This window comes from Microtus oregoni, unplaced genomic scaffold (assembly GCF_018167655.1).
Source record: "Microtus oregoni isolate MIOR12 unplaced genomic scaffold, Mior012 000009F_ref0000495, whole genome shotgun sequence".
In the NCBI taxonomy this organism is placed as follows: Eukaryota; Metazoa; Chordata; class Mammalia; order Rodentia; family Cricetidae; genus Microtus; species Microtus oregoni.
The window spans coordinates 42,443,051-42,463,850 of record NW_024543068.1 but is presented as its reverse complement, the minus strand read 5'-3'; the positions used below and the strand labels follow the sequence as shown (position 1 = coordinate 42,463,850).

Genomic DNA, 20,800 nt, shown 5'->3' with positions numbered 1-20,800 from the left:
TAGGTTTTGGGAGTTTTAGAAGTGCCCTGGGCATTTCTATTACCTTCAGAGCTTGATCTTGGCTGCTAAATTGCTTTGCAGACTTTCGCATACCTTTCAATAGAGGTTTGAGGATTTTAAACAGAGGATTCTGGTTTTTTAGCTCTGGGCAGAAGGCGATGCTGTGTGTCTGTTCATGGATCCCTGCCAATGCTGGATTATTGGCTTCTAGAACAGATTTTGTGCTCCAAAAGGTTGAAGGTAAAAGAGCATTGAAAGCAGCTAGTAGCTGGGTTACTATGGTCCCGTGGAGCACTGAATAAAAGGATATGAATATAAAGAGAAACACTGAGGAAAGAAACTATTCGGAAGTATATACTGTTTGGTATTTTAGGATCAAGACTTGGAGCAGGGGGCTTTCAAGTTAACTTCTGTGTAGAAAATACTGATAGAAATAGCAAGCAAGTTGGATTACACAATGACTATAGTCTGGAGCAGTGGATGATTCTGGTAAGAAAATATTTCATAGGTATATGAAACAAGGTCTGATGTGGGATTCCCCTCTGTATGCTGTGAATACCATTGGTTAATAAAGAAACCGTCTTGGCCTGTGATAGGGCCAAAGAGTAAAGCTAGGTGGGGAAAACTAAACTGAATGCTAGGAAGAAGAAGGCAGAGTTAGAACCCATGGAGCTGCTGCTGGACACAGATGTGCTGAAACTTTGCTGATAGGCCACAATTTCGTAGCAATGCACAGATTAATGGAGCTGCGTTAAATTAAGATGTAAGAGCTAGCAAATATTAGCTAGAGCTAATAGGCCAAGCAGTGATTTAAATAATAAAGTTTCTGTGTGGTTATTTTGGGGCTGAGCAACCAGGAACAAACAAGCAGCCTTACTACAACACTAGATCCTCTATTTGGATCCCATAATCCCCTATCCCCTAACTGGGATGGGACCATGGTCTGCATCCTGTCAATTATATTTTAAATAAATGTTGATTAGTCAGTAGCCAGGCAGGAAGTATAGGCAGGACAACCAGGCAGGAAGCAGAGGTGGGGAGAAGAGAACAGTAGAATTCTGAGAAGAGGAAAGCTTATTTAGCAGTTGTGACCCCAGGACAGAAGAAGCAAGATGTGACTGCCTCACCAAATAAGGTATGGAGCCACGTGGCTAGCATAGACAAGAATAATGGGCTAATATAAGTTATGAGTTAATAAGAAGCCTGAGCTAATAGGACAATCAGTTTATAACTAATGTAGACCTCTGTGTAATTTCTTTGGGACTTAGCAACTGTGGGAACTGGGCAGGATCAGAAAACTTAGTCAACAGCTAACTTTTATTTTTTTATTAAATCTTTTTTTTAATATTTATTTATTTATTTATTTATTTATTTATTATGCATATAATATTCTGTCTGCGTGCATGCCTGAAGAGGGCACCAGACCTCATTACAGATGGTTGTGAGCCACCATGTGGTTGCTGGGAATTGAACTCAGGACCTTTGGAAGACGAGGCAATGCTCTTAACCACTGAGCCATCTCTCCAGCCCCCAACACCTAACTTTTAATTACAGAATTGGGAAATATGGGTTATGAACAACACAGAATTTACAGCCTTAAAATCCACAGTAACTCATTATGATTCTACTTATTGTCTCCAAATCAATTGTTGTGCCATGCTAAAAGTCTTAAAGGAGATGCTGGCCTCACACTATCTTCAATCATCATCACCATCATCATCATTAGCAACAGCAGTATCACTATTGTATACTTTACCATGCAACACAAGTTGGCTTTCAACATCTGGTCCTCTGGTTCCTAAGTGCTGAGGTAACAGGAATGTGCCACTATGCTGGCAACATTATACTTAACCAGAGTTGCTGAACCCCAAGGTAGATGTGTTCTGAGATTTTGTTTAAAAGCAATGTAAACACAGGAGAGACTGGAGTGCACACGAGGGATGATGAGCCTCCATTCGGAAAAAGGGTGATGATTAGAACCATCTCACTGCTGTGCTGAAGCACGGAGATGCTTCTGGCCATCGCATTATTCCCTAAGAAGAATTTGGGTTCCTCTAATCCTGCATGTCCTCTATGACTGGAATAAATTGAGAATATTCGGAATACATGCTCTGTGGATTGGCATAATCTAGAGCAATACAATGATAAAGGTTTTTTAAAATTTTTCTTAAATTATTACTTAATTTGTTTCTACCATATACTTTGTAGTATCCCCTTTAGTTATTGTGGATGGAAGCAGACATCAATATTTATCCACTCCTCATCTTTTACTCAGACATCTTCAATACATGTAGAAGACATATTGCAGTTCATCTATGTTAAAACTTTAGAAGCAAAAATTTCTATTTTAATTTAAGTATTATACAAATATTTTAAGGTCAGTGGACAAATAAACACCCAACTGTGAAGATTTATAATATCACCTGTCCTGATAAAAGTTTTGACCATTTTCTCGCATTGTCATTTATCAGAGAAAAATCATGCTATTCATATTGAACTTGCCTTCCTGAGAAATGAATTCTTTCTTGGTGGGACGGGCTTTCCCATATTACATCACGGAATAGGAAGCATTTTTGTACATAAAAGCATAAAACTCACTCAACTGGTGGACAGTTTTTAAAATAATCACATACCATAGGCTCACAATTGTAAAATTCTCTTTTAATGAAAACAATGGAAGGCTCTTCTAAGAATTAAACATAGTGCCAGAATTTTAAACTGAGATCATTTGAGATGTTAACCCCCCCTCACCATGGAGGTTCTGACCCACGTAATTCACTTCAGTTCATCAATTGTGGTTGCATTCCTGGCACCCAGTCAGCATTTTGAAGCAGTTCTCTGGCTGGTCCCAGCACCTTTCCTGCGTGCTGTTATGTCTGACAGTGGTGTTAATATGTTGACAAATCAATCTATTCATTAATATTCAGCAGGCTTGCTGAATCTGCAAGCTCCATAAACTGTTACAACACAGTTTAATTATTAAGATGACAATTGCCGTTCTTTTGTTTCTCAGGCCATTGGATTTCTGGGTCTAGTCTAACCGAAGCTTACATGCACTGAGCTTACTCTTTTTGTTTTGAACAATATGTTGTGAAGGGAGGACCCACAGCTGGTTCCGTTTCATGGCAAAGCACTACTTCTAAAGTGCTTAGCATTCTGGAACGCTGTTGGGTTTTGAAAACATACCATGTGGTGATGGAGCTCGGCTTTTATTTAGCTTTTCTTTGTATTTGTGCTGGCTCTATTTTCCAATTTCTGGAGAAAAACACACTTACAGCCAATTTTACTTGAACTTATCAAGCTGGAATGGCAACAACTACTTTAAAATAAAACGTGAATGTCTGGATACGTTTAGTGGTATCTTACAGTTACTGGGTACTTTGGGGTACCATATAATCTATACTTTACAGCTGGGAATTGAGCTCAATTCAGAGGATAAATTAGAACCATGCTTATCAGAGGAAAAAAGAGGCAGCGTATTACTGTTGATGCTCTTAGGGGTCACAAGTAGAAGAAATCTGTTGTCACAAAATCATCACAATTTGATAACTAATTAATGTTGCACTAAAGACAAGGTTTGAGATTGGTGCGAGGGTCCTTCTAATATTTATATATATGGAATGTCAAGCCTTCTTCTTTGATCAGAATTCTTGATAATGCCAACTAGTCATGTGACCCCGGATCTGAGCAGCAATAACACTGCAGGTGGCCTGGGAATAGGTGCTCCTTCAGACTTCACCTGTGAACACAGAAAATGATCTTCTGTCTGCAGGGGTCAGGGGCTCCTTGTGAGACAATTTCCCAGACTGCCTCTGTGTTGATTACTGCCTGCTCGCCTCCTTAATGGTATATAAGGGAATATCAAAACTCAAAAGGGGAAAAAAAAGTAATTTCTTCACTGCCCATTACCAACCGTCCTCAAATTTAATGCATGTCTCTAATTGAACACATCAATTTGATGATGGCAATGTACTGCTACTCTGACGAGCACTTCCAGATTCGTCGCCGCAGGGATGTCCTTATTCACTTAATGAGGCAAGTTACACAGAAGCAAATTGTGTCTCACTTCACCCGCCTTGCAACCCTCTGTATTTGTTTATCTGTATCACCTTCCTCCTTCTAAGAATAACTCTGGGGAAAGTAAAAGCTGTAAAATCCAATCGTACATGTAAAGGAACCACATAACTCTTGCTATGATTCTGAGCAAATGAGGGGCTATGGGAAAAGAGAGTCCCACTGACATTCACACTTGGAAACTCTCCTTTGGGTAGCCATGGCAGGCTTCGATTCTTGGCAGCTTCTGCCTCACCTGCATTGTCTTGATGTGTGTTACAGAGAAGAAAATAGAACCCCAAAGCTTAGTGATATTTGTATTCAAATATTATATGTAGTTTATTTAAAATTTTGAATAACTTTTAGACAATTTGTGGTAGAATTATTACCACCCCCCCCCCAAAAAAAACCAGTCATCAATCCTTATTATTAGTTTTTGAGACAGCATTTCTTTGTATATCCCTGGTTGTCCTGAAATTAGCTCTGTGGACATGCTGGCCCCAAACTCATAGAACTCCACTTGCCTCTGCCTCCTGAGTGCTGGGATTAAAGGCCGGATTCTCAACCCTTAATTTGTTCCAGGAAACTTTGCTTGCTTATTTTTAGCTTTAATTTATTTTTAAAAGTCATCACACACACTTAAGAAAAGATTCAAGTCTATAAGGAAAAATAAGAATCAAAATAAAACCCCTTCTCACTGCTTGGAAAACACCTATTTCACCTACTTTTCTACTTACTTCCTAGAAGCGTCTAAAGTCTAAAAGCATTTCTACTATTTTCGAAGGTTTGTTTATTTATTATTTTATGTGTATCAGTGTTTTACAGGCCTGGTACCTATAGGCCAGAAGAGTGCATCAGAAGCTCTGGAAGCTGAATTGCAGAACTTAGTAAGCTAGTGCATGGGTTTAGGCACCAAACCTAGGCTCTTTGCAAGATCAGCTAGTGCTCTTAAGTGCTGAGCCATCTTTCCAGCCCCCTATACTTAGATTGTATTCAGGAGTCTCTAAACCTAAGCCAGTGCTAGCTAAACTCTGCTCCATGAGAGAAGTTCAGAAGAGAAGATTGAGTCTTCAGAAACTGTTATAGATATTTTATATGGTTGTTACATTTTTATTATATTTTATAAAGTACTAGTCTGCATGCTTATTAGTTCAAGTGAATCTGTCCCTCTATCACAGATATTTCGAGAACATTCTATTTTAGAAATGTGATTCCCTCCATTAAAGGTGATGATCCACCAGCTGGATCTGGTGGCAGGCGCCAATAATTCCAAAACTCAGGAGGTCGATGCAGAAGGATGGCTGAGAGTTTGAGACTAGGATGCACAGTGAGAGCTAAGCCATCAGTAGCTACATAACAACTTTATTTCAAGGAAAGCCCCCACAGCAAAAGGCTCATATCATTTCATCTTCCTTGACATTATTGTTTTCCTCCCAATTATTTAAATGTTAAATTGCATGTACTAGCCATCTTTGTAATTTAGAACAAGCCTGGCACAAATTATGAGCAGGCAAATACTAAGACACACAGGCTTATTAAGTATTGACATTATATGAAACATTTATTCTGAATTCTCTTTTTATTGCATTTATTTAGTGTGTGCGCACATGTGTGTATGCATGTGTATGTGTGTGTATGTATGTGTGTGTGAATGTGTGTGAGTGCATGGGCTTGTGTATGTGTGGGCAGGTACCACAGAGTACATGTGAAGGTCTGAGGACAACTGGCATGATTTGTCTCTCTCTTCTATGTGGGTTCTGGCGACTGAATTTTGTTTGTTTGGTTTGATGACAAATGCCTTTCTCACTGTGGCCCTCTTCATTATCTTTGATTAAATTACATATTAAATGACACACCCATGCACATCACTACATACATGTACTGAGTCAGGATCTCACATGACTCATGCCCCCTTGTCACCTATTCTAAAATGACACCGAAGTTCCATTACTCACGTTCTTCTGCACGCGTAGCTTAAAGGTTATCTCAGTCAAGGATGAATATCAATATGTGAATAACTGTATATGTTTATTATTGGTTGATAAACTCAGGCTAATAATCCGCCGCCCACCTAGCCCACAAGCCCTGCTCTCTATACTGGAGTCTATGCCAAGGATAACTTAGTCCATTTGGTGCCTTGATTCCTTTTCTCCACATTTCCTGAACTGCCTAAAATCACGTCACACACGTCAGCTTCACTTCTCTGCACATCGTCTTCTGTCATTCTAAGTTTTACTTTTTTTCCCTTTTAAAAAAACGCCCCGCTCTCATGTTTTCTACTCATAGTCTTTGTAAGTTGACATGGATTAAAATAGACATGATATTTTAAACATGGCAACTACCTGACAGAAGTGATGTGGCTTTGGAGAGACCCTAGGAACAACAGATGGATTCTGTAACTTTTTTTTTTCATTTGAACATAGAGAAGCACATTCCGTATTTTAGAGGATCCCCACCTCTCAGGTGTCTCAGGGGGATTTTAGCTCTATAACAGCAGCTTCGTTCTTAAATGGAACCATGAAACATTTACTTATTTTATTTTTATCCTAGAATTCTTTACCTGCTTATTACCAAGAAATAATTCCCTTTTGTTTTTTCATAACATAATGGGTTTTGTTATGCACCTGTATGTGTGTGGGTTGTGGACTTCGATAATACAGAGCATCTCATTAATTTTTCCTGCTTCCCCCTTGGTAGAGGTGAAGTTTTGAGAGTTTAAATTATGAACTTCTTACATTCCAGGAAGAACACGGTGAACAGATAAAGAGACATTCTCATTTTAATCTAGCTCCACTCACTGTTCCATGCCAGAGTTGAAAGTTTACAGACCACCTAGAGCGACACCATAAAAGGCTTACAAATAATCAACTATCAGAGATATTCACTGGCAAACCTATTAGACTCTCCTGTCTTACAAACATCCTTGTTTTGACTCTTTGCCAACAACCACAGTACTAGCTCTTGAGTTATGGGCTGGGTCTCACCGTTTTTCTGACAGTCTTAGTGGTATCCGGGATCATCCTGATGTACAGGATGTAACAAGCACAGAGAAATCTGCATCTTCTCTGTTGTGAAAATTTAAGAACGCAATGGAAGGAGAGACACAGAACTGTTTGTAGCCTCACTTGGACACCTAAAAGTTATTTAGGTGACAGCTAACTTCCCTTTCCATATGATGAAGTAAATTTATCAAATCAAGCCATCATTTAAAGAGTTCTGGTCCTTCCAAGACAGGACTAAAAGTAACAGAGTGGATATGCTTAGCCCTCACCATAAGCTGGACTGAGCTAAAGCTGGAGGAAATAGTGAGGCCAGGTCTAATTGCCATTGGTAGTGATGGATACATTCGTAATGATAATGACAATCCAGCTTGGAAAAGTGACAAAATGATGCACAGTCCCACACATAGACTGCTTTAGAATGGGTTAACATGGTGAACACTCATTCTCTTAGGAAACATCTCCTCTATACAGGTGTTTATCATGACAGTTCATTCTGGGGAACCTCCTTTGTACACATGCACTATTGTGCACACACACACACACACACACACACACACACACAATCTTACTCATGAATTCGGGTCTCTCAATTAGGCCAAGAACTCACTGATATGGCTAGTCTAGCTGGCCAGCTTGTTTGGGAGGTCCTGTTTCTGCCTTCAGAGTTCTGGAATTACTGACAGGCCACCCAGCAGAACTTCAGTTCTCACACTTAGATGACAAGGGCTTTATCCCCTGAAACATCTCCCCAGGCTCAGTTATATTTAACTTCACGCTGCTATTTCACTTCAGCTATGGTCTAATGAGTATATGTAGTGGCGTTGTTACAGATAACTACAGTTAAATACATGGACAATACTCAAAAGCGCATATGTGATAGATGGATACATGGACTGGTAATACATGGGTAGACAGACAGGATGAAGAACAGTCTGGAAAGAGGATGGAAAACACAGTAAACTTTAAACTAATACAATTCCGTCAATCAATGAATTTCTAGTGCAATCTCATCTAATACAGCATCCCAGGCAGTAATGTATATCAACATATTTTGGTTAGAAAACCAATGATCTAAAGGAATAAGTTACTGGACAGAAATTAGCATGATTGTACATGTGACATTGCCAACTCAGTTCTTCATTGTACTATGATGCTATTTTCAGTACCTATAGTGATTATTAAACATTGTGTTGCTTCTCTGGTAAAATAATGAATACCACAGCAAAAGTAAATACAGCAGGATAAATAAAATGATTACCTAGAGGCTGGGAGTGTTGTGCGTAGAAACATCTAACCTAGGGCAGCTGTTGGGATTTGAAACTGCAACATTCACACAGGTTCCTTAACTCTATGTTTATGTCCCTGCACCTTTAAATTAGAGTCTGTAACAGTCCTACTTCAAGATTAGGGATTGATGTATGAATTCATGCATGGTAAGAACGTTGAGCGCTAGGCTCCTTGGCAGATTCTATTGAAGTGTGAGCTAGTAGTTTGTCTCCATTTCAGTTTGGTAATATGTATGATGTAATTTTCCTAAAATTTTCTTTTTCCAAACGACGTTTTTTTCTCTCTTCTTCTCCTTCTCTCTTTCTCTCTCTCACACACATACTCTCTTACACACACACACACACACACACACACACACACACACACAGAGAGAGAGAGAGAGAGAGAGAGAGAAACCCTGTTTTTCCTGACACCTGTTAATGTCTTAACATTTGATTTTAGCTTAGCATCTTTTTTTTTTCCTGCAGTAGTTTCCTTTCTCTTTCTTGGTTGAGTTGTTCTTATCCACAAGGATAATCTGAGTATTAGAATAGGGCTCCTGGGATGACTGTGTGATTGCTCTGGGACCTGAAAACAGACAATTGTTACCCCATTCAGAGATTGTCTCCATAAATATGCTGACTTCCATTTTGCGACCATGTATAACAGTCAGGAACAGGTAAGCTTGGACATAGTAGGATAGAATTTGCACTACAAGGAAGACAATGTGAGGAGAAAGTTATCACAGAATAAAGCAGCCTTGAGAGAGGGAAGAACATCACTTGTGGATTGCAGGAACCAGATGAACTGAAGGTTTACTTTTTACATTTCATAAGTGGGGCTCAATAAAATAATCCTATTTGCTTGTCATAGTTTCTGCTATTGAAACAAGGAAAGTCCTAAGGAGTTCAGAAACAGAAGTTTGCAAAGAGCTTATAAATTTACACAATTCATTGTTGTTTGCCAATGAGGTCAGGTTGTTTAGCTCAGGGTTCTGCAATACTCTCCCAATTCACAAGCATGGCTGGGCCCATCCTAGCTTGGACAGATGCCTCTAAGATTTAATCTCATTCACACTTCAGTACTTCCTGTCCTAGTTAGGGTTACTATTGCTGTGATGAAGCACCATAACCAAAAGCAACTTGGGGAGGAAAGGGTTTATTTCACACACAATTTCATATAATAATTCATCATCAAAAACAGTGAGGGCAGGAATTTAAGCATGCTAGGAACCTGGAGGCAGGAGCTGACACAGAGGTTTTGGAGGGGTGCATGGCTTGCTCAACCTCCTTCCTTATAGAGCCCAGGACTACCAACCCAGGGATGGCGTCCTTGACAATGGGCTGAGCCCTTCCCCATCCATCACTATTTAAGAAAATTCTCTACAGGCTTTCCTACAGATATGATGGTGGCATTTTCTCAATTAGGTTCCTGCCTCATAGACGACTCTAGCCTGTGTTGACATGAAATTAGGCAGCACACTAACTTATCATGTAGATGTCATGACTCCATTTTCAATGAAGGCAAACGGTGCATGGTTAGATTGTCAATCTTAACTATATCTCAGATATGAGATTGCTGACCCCTCCATTTGCTGTTATAACCATGGCACTGGCTGGCTTCTCGTTTTGCAATGTCCTGATTTTTCAGCGACTGTGTTGTGGTATAAAGCACCATGAGTCTCCTCAGCGGTCTATGATAGTTGCACTCACCATGCCAGGCTCCAGTTTTGCTTGTGTGTTTGTCATTTCTGATAGGCTTCAAGTACCCACTAATGGTCCTGCTTCATTTTCTAATCAGGGAATTATCTATTCTCAGTGAGACAGTAGGACAGAATGATATTTTTAACTCTTCAGCTGTTCCTGTGACACAATTCGTTACTCAAGCATGAGTTCATTCAGAGGCAGGGAAACAATCATTTGCACCCCAGACCCCAGCAAAGCAATAGTACAGTTTTGCTCCAGTCTGGATAGGCCAGAAGGAGGCACAGGCACAGAGGCCAATTTCTTCCCGAGTTGATGCTTAGTCCTTTAGAAGAGGAAAATTTAATCTTCCTCCTGGGCTGGTATCAGTGTCACCTGGCCTGAGTGGTTGGAAATCTCAGCTTTGCCCAGCCAAATGAAATGGGTGGGTATTCCTTGGTCAAATGCAAATAAGTTACACTAGGTAATTTGAGTTACACTCGATAATTTCCTTCGCTAAATGTTACACATGGTCTTCTGCATTCTCTAGGGATGAGCGAGTTCTAGATCTCTACTCAAGACTTGGTTCTGACCAGCTCAGCCACAGTGAATCTCTCTTCTCTGAATTTGGAGACTGTGATTTTAAATTTAGTTGGAGACTCAATAAAATAAATGACCATCTTTCCAAATGAATAACTCACTTTGCCATCCACTTTTCATGCTATTGTCACACATTTTTACATTCTATCCCAAACTGTGTTGTGGGTATAAATTGTGATTTCCTAACTACTGTTTTTACAGCCACTGCAGTCTATGTTACTATTATCTGTTCCTACGGATGAGAACAAGGAAGCATCTGACAAGTCTTAGGCATATCTTTCATCTATACTCTGGCAACAGCATCAAGTTATTTTACTGCATAAGAGATATGAAGCGTGAGGGCTCGTCTCCTCTAATTGGCATTATTTCCTGACAAAAGACATGGTCACTGGGAAAGAATGATGATTACACTTTACTTAAGCCTTTCCCTGAATTCTGGATCATTCCTTTGGCATACGCCATAGCTCTAATGTGGGCAGTCCAGATTCCTTTAAGACATATCCATCTGGCTACAATTGACAAGAAAGTAGAGGATGCTAAAGGTTGCTAATAGTAATACCCACTAAAGCTCAATAAAGATTTCTTGCCCTGGCCACTTAACATCATCAGTATCTAAGGGGTGCATCTACTTCATGCAGCTTACCTACGCCCTTCCCACATCTGCACTGGCAAGTTCATGAACAGGTATCAATGTGGGGGCTAGCTGTGGACATGTCATCCTCTTTCAATAGTGGAAATTAGAAGACTTTTGAACGTTGTATCACCCAGAAACTACCAAAGCAGTGTTAGGGATCAACCAAGCATGCTCACACGACTTGTGAGTTCTGGCCCTGCCACTAACTAGTGTAATGATCTTGGCACCTGGTATCACTTCCTTATATCTTTAGTTTTCATGACACAGGTTTAAAAACAGAACCTATTTTACAGGATTTTTTGTGAGAATTAAATGAACCCCCAAGTATACTCACAAAAGAACAACTTTCAAAAGCTTAAACTAATTATTTTCTACGGCCCACCAGTTTCTGACACTGAAACTATGTCTATTCCCTTAAGATAAGAGAAGTACTGATAAACAAGAATATCAGTTAAAATAATGCAAGACTGCCAAGGTATCCTACCCTAAAAGAGTCATGGCACACAAGTGTGTTCTCATACTGAACAAAAGCAAAAAACCCCAACATTTCTAGAAAGTGGCCAAAGAAAAAAATTCATTCTCCGCTGTTACACAAAGTAAAGCAGGAGGAATATTAATGGTATGATAATGGAAACGTCAATGTCATAAACTCGTGTTGGTGAGACTTTAAAAGAGCATAATCCCAAACCCTGGTGAAGGCTCTCGGCTGTCACAGCAGCACAAACATGTCCAATGTGCACAGTTCTGCTTGGCTGCTTCACTTACCTTTAGGTGCAACTTTCCAGTGTCTAATCTGGCAAACACACATTTCACTAAATGACATTCTGGATTTGGAATTGTGCTACTTCTCAATCCACTTTAAAGAATTTTTGCTTTCGCTCCAGTGAACACAACACAATGAGCATTTTTCACTTCAGCGACTAAGAGTCAACTGAGAGCACAAACTGAAGATGGAAGCCAATGTCCCCTTTGAAGGGAACGGATTACCTTCAGGAGAAATCTCCTTCCAAGGGTTGGGCGGGTACATGAAGGCTGCATTCTGTATCTGGTCATGAATGTCTTCGTCTTCATTAAAAGGGAAGGTGCCACTGAGGCTCACATAGATGATGACTCCAACAGACCACATGTCTAGAGAGCGATTATAGCCCTTGTTCCTCAGGACCTCAGGTGCCAGGTAGGCTGGGGTACCTACCACTGACCTTCGGAAAGACTTCTCTCCAATGATCCGGGCAAAACCAAAGTCACAAAGTTTCACCTGTTGACAGTAAGAATTTGCTGAAACAGTGAGCTTGGGTTTTCATTAGCTCAGCTCTACCAGAGGTATTCAGAAATACAGACAACAACTGCCCCTGGAGGACTAAATGCTACTTTCTACCATCTATCTTTGAAGACAGTAGTTTATGGCACAAGACAAAACTGGTGTTTCATTTAAGAAAGTATCCTGTAAATCTTTTTTTTTTCCTAGCCCAATATCAAAAGATAACTTTGAGGATAAGCATGATCAGTTTGGAGCATTGGTCACTAGGGAGAAAAACATGCAAACTGGTAATGATGGCCTTATTTCATGGGCTTATATAAATGAAAAATAAGGAGTAAGAAGGAAGATGGCAGAATCCACAATAACTATCAAAGTTAGCTCTGTATGGGCCAGCAGGTGGGACCTGAAGGTCTCAGCACAGCAAGACCAGACACTCACCCTGACCAAATACTGAAGACATAGGGTCCCTAAAAGGAGGTCCAGCCTTTTCCTACCACTATGTGTAAGAAAGGGAAGCTTGCCCTGGTTGCCAGGCTCAGAGAGCACGCAACATCCCTAAGATCCTAAGATATTGTCAGTGTCAAAGTCATGCTTTCCACACAGGCCTGGAAGCACCTGCTCTCAAGAAGCCCAGCAACGATGGAGAAGCACAGATGAGTATCATCAAAATGGCTCTGTGGGAAGGGAGCGACACCGCTATCCAGAAAATTAAGGCAACACGGGAATGAAAATACTAAGGGGAGACTGCAAATTCAGGGCTTAAGGGGCAAAAGAATAAATAATAAAAAAAAAAAAAGGAAGAGGGAGAAAGCTGCTCAGAGCCAGCGAGGCTGTCAAGCTGGCTTTCTGCAGAGAGTGGCTTTTGAACTTGCCTGAGGAAATGGATCGGCCGATGCCAGCAACACATTCTCTGGCTTGAGGTCACAGTGAACGATGTTTTTAAAATGAAGATGCCGCAAAGCCACTAGTATCTATAAAGAAGATCATCAAAATAACTTCATCTCGAGATATTACTAATTCACCTCAAGACGCATAACGAATTTCAAGGTATTACTGAGGTGAACTGCAACATAAATTTGAAAGGCCAAGAGAAACCCCACATTGACTTGTCAAGGTTCTTTAACTTTGAGATACTCAAATCGTCCACAGTTAACATAGTAGATTGCTAAAGATGTTTCCATGGAAGTAGCATATTCTTCCATGGCATCAGATAGCCACAAATGCAGGTGTAGACAAAGGAACTCACCACATGGCCCAGAAACACTACCTCGAATATCTGCAGTGAACCAGGATTAAGTCACTGTAGTATTAAAATTTCAAGCACAGTTTTCATGCGTGGGTCAGTTTATAAGCTACGAATTTTGTATACTGGACTCTGAATGACATAAACACAAGTAAGAAGATATACTCCTCCCTTGCAATCTTTTCTGGTGGTCGTTTAGACTAGAAGCAGAGACCAAACAACAAGGCTAGAGAGCTGTAGTTAAACAGTGGTAACATCTGATATCAAATACTATTTTTTTTCTGTCTCTAATTGATTTCTTACCTGAGTAATTAAAAACTTCGTTATGTGTTCTGGCAACCTGCCCTTTTCACTTGACAAGATCATCTCCAGCATGTCTCCATGGAGTTTTTCCATAACAACAAACACTCTTTCAGGCGTCTCAAACATACACTCCAAATTTACAACACCAGGGTGATGAAGGTTCTATTAAAGATAAATAAAGCACTTGAAGAAAATGAGGTTTTTGATACTGTTTGGCAAGCTCGCTGATTACATGAAACTGTTGAAGCTTAAAGCTTGGAGAAACCCACACTTAAGATTCTTAACACCTCCGTATCCCACATGTGCCGCCTTATATTTTTGAAATTCTAATGTTTCCAAAAAATATATATCTTTATTTTCTATGCATAGTGAAGTTATTTCTATACTGAAAAAACTAAGTTTTAGCACAGTGAATTGCTAATTAGGACTTAATTAGACTACCATATTGAGATATGTATAATTTCTTAGGATCATCTCCAATATTAAGCATATTGTCTTAAAAAAAAAGCATACGAGGGCATCTCTATACAATTGATAGTTAATGCAGAAGAGATGAATTTCATGCATGGAGTACACATGACTGACTGAAGAAACATCACAGCCAGAGTTGCTCTGTTTCTCAGGCTGATGAAGAAGGCAGAAGCTGCTGCCCAGTGTGAAGATCACTGGGAACAAGGTGAAGTATCGCTGAGCCCTGGTTACTCAGGACGCTATGCTGCACAGAAGACCTTCGGGGCTCTAAAGCATTTCGTAAACACTTCCACAGTGAAATAATGGTTAGAAGGAAGGCTACATTGTGCCTTATATGTTAGCTGTCTGGGCATTATATTATTCCCTTCTTTGATCTTTAAATTTCAGTGCTGGTCTGGGTCAACAAAAGTCTTTAGCCATTGGCCTTCACTTTTTTTTTTGTACAAAGAAACAATTCTAACAGCACAAAGCAATGGCATATTTTACCTGCATTTAAGTGAGGAACAATGACAACATCAACATAAAACGTCATGAACAAAAATTAGTAACTCCCACCTCCTGGAAAACCAAACGAAACAACAAGAATGAAGAAAGGCTCACAACAAAAGCAAGAATCACAGGGGGGTTCTGCTGAATTTCGGATTCTTCCGGATCAGTTCCATGAGGAAAGCTGCTAAGTGCCTTATCGGAGTGTATGATTAACTAGTTCCCTTCCTCTAGTTCATCTACCAGTGCACAGCTGTAGTGTTCTGGGGAGACTGGCTTCCGTAAATATCAAAACCTTCTGTCCCAGTGAGGAACAGGCACAATGAATAAGAAAAAAAAAAATGGAAGAACAGAAACACACTCGGCTACCTACATGATCTGCATACATGTGTCAATTCTCAAATGCCTCTACATATGCTTTTTTAACATATGTGTTTTTAAGTACCTGAGTTGTTAGTGGTTTAAGAGAGCATCCATTAATAGATTCTTTTTCTCCCTTTCCCTATCTAAACCATGGTTTCATCAGACTCATACATGGGGTGGGGTTTATTACAAGTTACATAAACTGGAAACATCCCCCAAATGTCTTAGGTCAAAATATGGAACAGACTACTAGGATTTTTCTGTCATCTATTTTGCGGCATGCTAATTGCAAGCTTAGGACTCTACAAATGTCCACTATTTAGTATCTTAACAAAAGGACTAAGTGGGATTTTTGCTATTTCCCACACAGGATATTTTGAATAGTTAAACACACAGATATTTTCTTAAAGCAGCACATTCAAGTAAAGGCCATACGTACCCAACTGGAAAGGATAGTTTAGAAATGTAAAGTCGTGTTGTCACTGCCCTTGGCTTTCCTTTGACAACAGCCTACCGCTTCGTACATTTCCCAAAGAATACACTGAGAGACAGCTGGAAAGTCTTCCCCAAAATAAAGACTTTTTTCTGAACAATTATTAATAATTTTTTTGGGGGGGGGGGATGGGCAGGACCTGATACTATGTCCTAGCTTGGCTTAGAATTGACTATGTAGCTCCATTTGACTTTGGATTCATGACAACCTTCCTGTCTCAATCTCCTGAATGCGAGGATTATAGGTATGAGCTACCATGCCCAGTTATTTTTTAAAAAATAAGGTTATAATGGACTGTTGAGAAAATGTCAAACTTCCTCGTGGATTGATTTTATTCTTGTTAAATGATCAAATCTTTTATACCCAAGAAGAAAAAAAATGTATATAAAGGAGCAGGACTATCTTGTTTACCAAACTCCTACATTATATTCTTTGAAATATTTCTTTAGCCTGGATAGTATGATATTTAAAAACTATTTTTTTTTTTTTGGATTTTCGAGACAGGGTTTCTCTGTAGCTTTTTGGTTCCTGTTTTGGAACTAGATCTTGTAGACCAGGCTGGCCTCGAACTCAGGGATCCGCCTGCCTCTGCCTCCCGAGTGCTGGGATTAAATGCGTGCACCACCACCGCCCGGCTCATATTTAAAAACTATTAATAGGGAAAATCAGGCTTTTATCCTCCTGTGTAATCATGTAATTTTAAATCATGTAGCACACGGTAATTAATTAAAATACCTAGACACATTTCAACCAAGTTCACATGGTTTGACCAATTTTGTGTGTGTGTGTGTGTGTGTGTGTGTGTGTAACCATGAATAAATCTGGAACATCTTCTTCCTGATGTCCCAGGTAAGTGAATTTGAAAAATGACTGAACATTGTAGCAACAACCACAGTACAGTAGCCGACAAAGAGAATCCTTGCTAGTTTCCAAAGCGTATGGGAGGAATTCAGATCATACATTTCACAGAGGAGCAAGATCTGCAGGACTCTGACCATCTGTTTGCTGGATTTCAGTAACTAAATTTTCCGGAAATGAAACATTTGGTCAAGCACGGGGAAAATGGTGTACTTTCACACACTGCAGACTGATGACATCTATGGAGTGAACGTAAGATTTTTAAAAAGCTGGGAGGAAATATCATTCAGAGATCTAGACAAAATCTCCTTGACTCGAGGCTCCTAGAAAGATACTTAAGCAACGAAGGAAACCAGTTCCCTGAAGCAAAGCATTTGATCAGGGAGTAAATTAATTAAACTGCACTTTGGTTTCCACATATGTGTTAACTTATACGTACATTTGCCTGCATAGTGCTATATCAGCACTTAGTCTTTAATGCGTTCAGAGTTGCTTTACTTGATAACGGGGGGAGAAATTCTTCCTGGCACTATGTTGTGATACGCTCTCACTGCTATATTTTCACCTTACTTCTTGTAGGCTAGTCTACTCAAATATAGATGATAATAGATCCAACGTATCATTCAGCATTTTTGGAGCGAAGCAGCTTTGGTTCAGCTCGTACGCAGTAGGAAAAACTAAAACAAGGAATTCATAATCAGAATTCAAGACAGCTGAGAGAACTGAAGAAGAGCCCTGCCACTACACAGAAGTACACAGGAGCATGAGGCGTCATTGTCAAAAGCATGGGTCCGATTAGGTTCCCTCCCTCTTCTTAGGATTGAGAAAAGGCACAGCATTCTTTCATTTTCTAATTACGCTTCTCACCATTTCCGCTGTATTTAGTATTCCTAGATGTTATTATCGCCTAATGCTCTATGATGGGAAATGACTTATCGACAGACTTGATAGATATGGAAAAGTCATCTTGTAAGGAAAACAGGGAAATACTTGTTAAAAAATGGTATCCATGCCAGGTGGAGGTGGTGCAGGCCTTTAATCCCAGCATGTGGGAAACAGAGCAGGTGATTTCTGTGAGTTGGAGACCAGCCTGGGCCACAGAGAAAGTTCCAGGACAGGACTCAAAGCTACACAGAGAAACTCTGCCTAAAAAACCAAAACCAAAAACAAACAAACAAAAAAAAAATAGCAAAACCGCCATTGATTGGAATCTCTCTTGCTTTCTAGAGTCTTACAGTCATCTGCCTTTTGGTGCATTATTTAAGGGAAAATGTCCAGCAATGAACTAGGGTCTTTCTACCCAAATTTATCTTCTTTTGCTACTTATTTGTCCAATGAATTCCTGAGACCCGAGGGCTGAGAATTATTCTAAAAAATGAACTCCTTTCCTCTCTCTGAACAGCATATTGTACTTTACAACTGAAGGACCTACTTCTCCTTCTCTCCAGGGGATTCCCTTGTTTCGGCCTCATCACTGTACCTGGGTTTGAACTCCTATCTTTCTTTAATCAACTGTTGCAGCCCTCGAATGGATCTTACCTTGGGATTATTTTCCTTCAAGGTAATCATTAAAAGAATATTACTCTCATCTTCTTCTATGAGAACCCCTCCAATTATGGCCATTTTCCCCTACATGATTCACAATTTCACTTTTTTTTTTTTTGAGGATGAAGGATAAAAAATCAAAACAGGCTATTTGAACACTAATGCTTGTGATCCTTGTTCCCCTTAGAAACGGCTTTCAACTCCTTTTCTTTTGTTGGGTTCTGTTTTAACTCAGAATAGACATGACAACAAGTGCAGTCACTGGGCCTGGAGCTCAATTTCTGGAGCAGGGTCTCTGGATTCATGCCCCCGAGTTTGTGCTTCTACTCTTATCACTTGAGGGTTCCTGATGCACAGGAGTTAGACTCTGCGGTGCCTATTTCTCCCTTTGTAAAATGTGGCAACAATACATATGACAATCAAGACGTATTCCTCAATGCATTGTGCCTGGCATTTAGAAGACCTGGTGACTATCCGGAACATCTGACACTAAAAAGAATGAACTGGGCAATCATTCCCTCCTTTGTTTACTGAGTGAACATCGATGGTGCACAGAAGGAGTTCTCCTTTTCCTGACAAGGGGCTGTACCAGGTTGTCCTTCATCTTTGCCATCTCCCCATCGTTCTTGCAGCTGATGAATATTAGAAGCAACGGGAATCATGACCTCACAGTTCTGTGCATCCAAAGTCTGATGAGCTCTGAGAAGCTCCTCTATTGTCTGTTCTGTTTCTCTAGGCAGAAATTAAGTTGTTGGCAAGCCTTTCTCCTACTTGGAGGTTATGAAGGAGAATCGGCCTCCTGGTTTATTCTGATTGTTTTTAGGGTTGGAGAGGCGACAGCAGGACAGCACCTATTCATTCCTTAGAGGCTGCAGGCCAGGAGGCCCCTGAGCGCACTGAGATGCTCAAGTTCTTCAGGCTCATCTTCCACCACACACCATATGTTGAAGTTTCGCATTCCAAAACACCCAGCAGTGTTTTGCTCTCTCCTCTGCTTCCAGCTATAGATGATCGTCTTTGTTTGTTTCTTTGTTGTGTTGGGGGGGGGGGCATGGTTTCTCTGTACCTGTTCTGGAACCAGCTCTTGTAGAGCAGGCTGACCTCGAAATCACAAAGATCTGCCTTCCTCTGTCTCTCGAGTGCTGGGATTAAAGGTGTGCACCAAAACCGCCCTGATGATCCTTTACTTTTAAGGACTCATAATTTAGTTTAGGCTAACCTGGCTAAGGTAAACTAACCATCCTATTTCATGGTCTCTCTATCAGTTACTTTTCTATCGTTGTGATAAAGCACCATGACCATGTAACTTACAGAAAGAAGGATTTATTTTGGGTTTACAGGTTCAGTGAAATAAGAGACCATTGTCATCAGGGCAGAGAAGTATGGCAGCCGAGGTACCTGGAGCAGCAGCTGAGAGCTCACACCTCAAACCACAAACAAGAAGCAGAGGGACAAAACTGAAATGGCAAATGTCCTTAAACTCTCAAAGCCCACCTCTAATGAAGTACTTCCTCCAGTAAGGATAAACTTCCTAAGAAAATGGCCCCTAAAGGGAGTAGCACTATTAGGAGGTGTGGCCTTGTTGGAGGAAGTGTGTCACTGTAGGGGTGGGCTTTGAGGTCTCTTTTGCTCAAGCTTCACAACTTCCTGTTGCCTGCAACATGTGGTGCTCTCAGCTCCAGCACCACATCTGCCTGCACGCAGCCATGCTCTCCTTCATGGTCAGAGTGGACTGAATCTCTGAAACTGTAAGCGAGCCACCCCAGTTAAATGTTTTCTTTATAAGAGTTGCCGTGGTCATGGTGTCTCTTCACAGCAATAGAAATCCTAACTAAGACACCCCCCTGACTGGGAACTGAGTATTCAAATGTTAGAACGTATAGGATTCATCTCATCCAAACCATACATTCTGCTCCTTGGTCTCCACAGGCTCAGGGCCATATTGTGCTGCGAAATGCATTTAGTCCAATCCCCAAAGCCCTCTGAGTCTTTTTAATCTCAATACAACTGAAAAGTTCAGTCTCTGCTAAGAGTCAAGGTAATCTTTCAACTGTAACCAAGTATAAAAGGAAAAAAAGAAAACTACACACTTTCAAGATTCAGTAACACAGACTATATGTTACCATTCTAAAAAGAAGGAACGCAGATGAGGTGAGGAAATATGGGACCAAACCTAACAAACTCTAATCCTTGAACTCCATGTCTGATGGCCCCACTTCTCCACCTTGGATGCTTATAAGACACATCTCCCTCTTAGGTGGGCTGCACTCCCTGTGTGCAGCTCTCATGTTTTATGACCATGGCACCTTAAACATCTTGGGGACTCAAATGCAACAAAAGCTTCACTTCTACAGCTCCACACAATGCCTCCAAGGTTTCTGCCTGGTCTCAATGGTTTTGGAAACTGGAGGAAGACTTATAACCCCTGTTCTAGTGTAACCTTCATGACGGTGAATCCAGGGCCACATGGACAAGGAGGGCACTGCCAACTCTGGCTAGTTTGGGGTGGACCTTGCCATAACAAGGTCACATTTGCGGAGCGT

At 40.5% G+C, this 20,800-nt stretch overlaps 1 protein-coding gene across 3 annotated transcripts in view; it reads right to left on the bottom strand.

The window, feature by feature from the left end:
• Prkd1 (protein kinase D1) overlaps positions 1 to 20,800 on the bottom strand; it is a 394,421-nt gene that overhangs the window by 12,549 nt on the left and 361,072 nt on the right. For all 3 annotated transcript variants that reach the window (XM_041658222.1, XM_041658220.1, XM_041658221.1), the window contains 3 exons: positions 14,042 to 14,203; positions 13,368 to 13,466; positions 12,225 to 12,492 (listed from right to left, as the gene is read on the bottom strand). In XM_041658222.1, the coding sequence (XP_041514156.1) occupies positions 12,225 to 12,492; positions 13,368 to 13,466; positions 14,042 to 14,203 (529 nt within the window). The remainder of the gene's footprint in view (positions 1 to 12,224; positions 12,493 to 13,367; positions 13,467 to 14,041; positions 14,204 to 20,800) is intronic.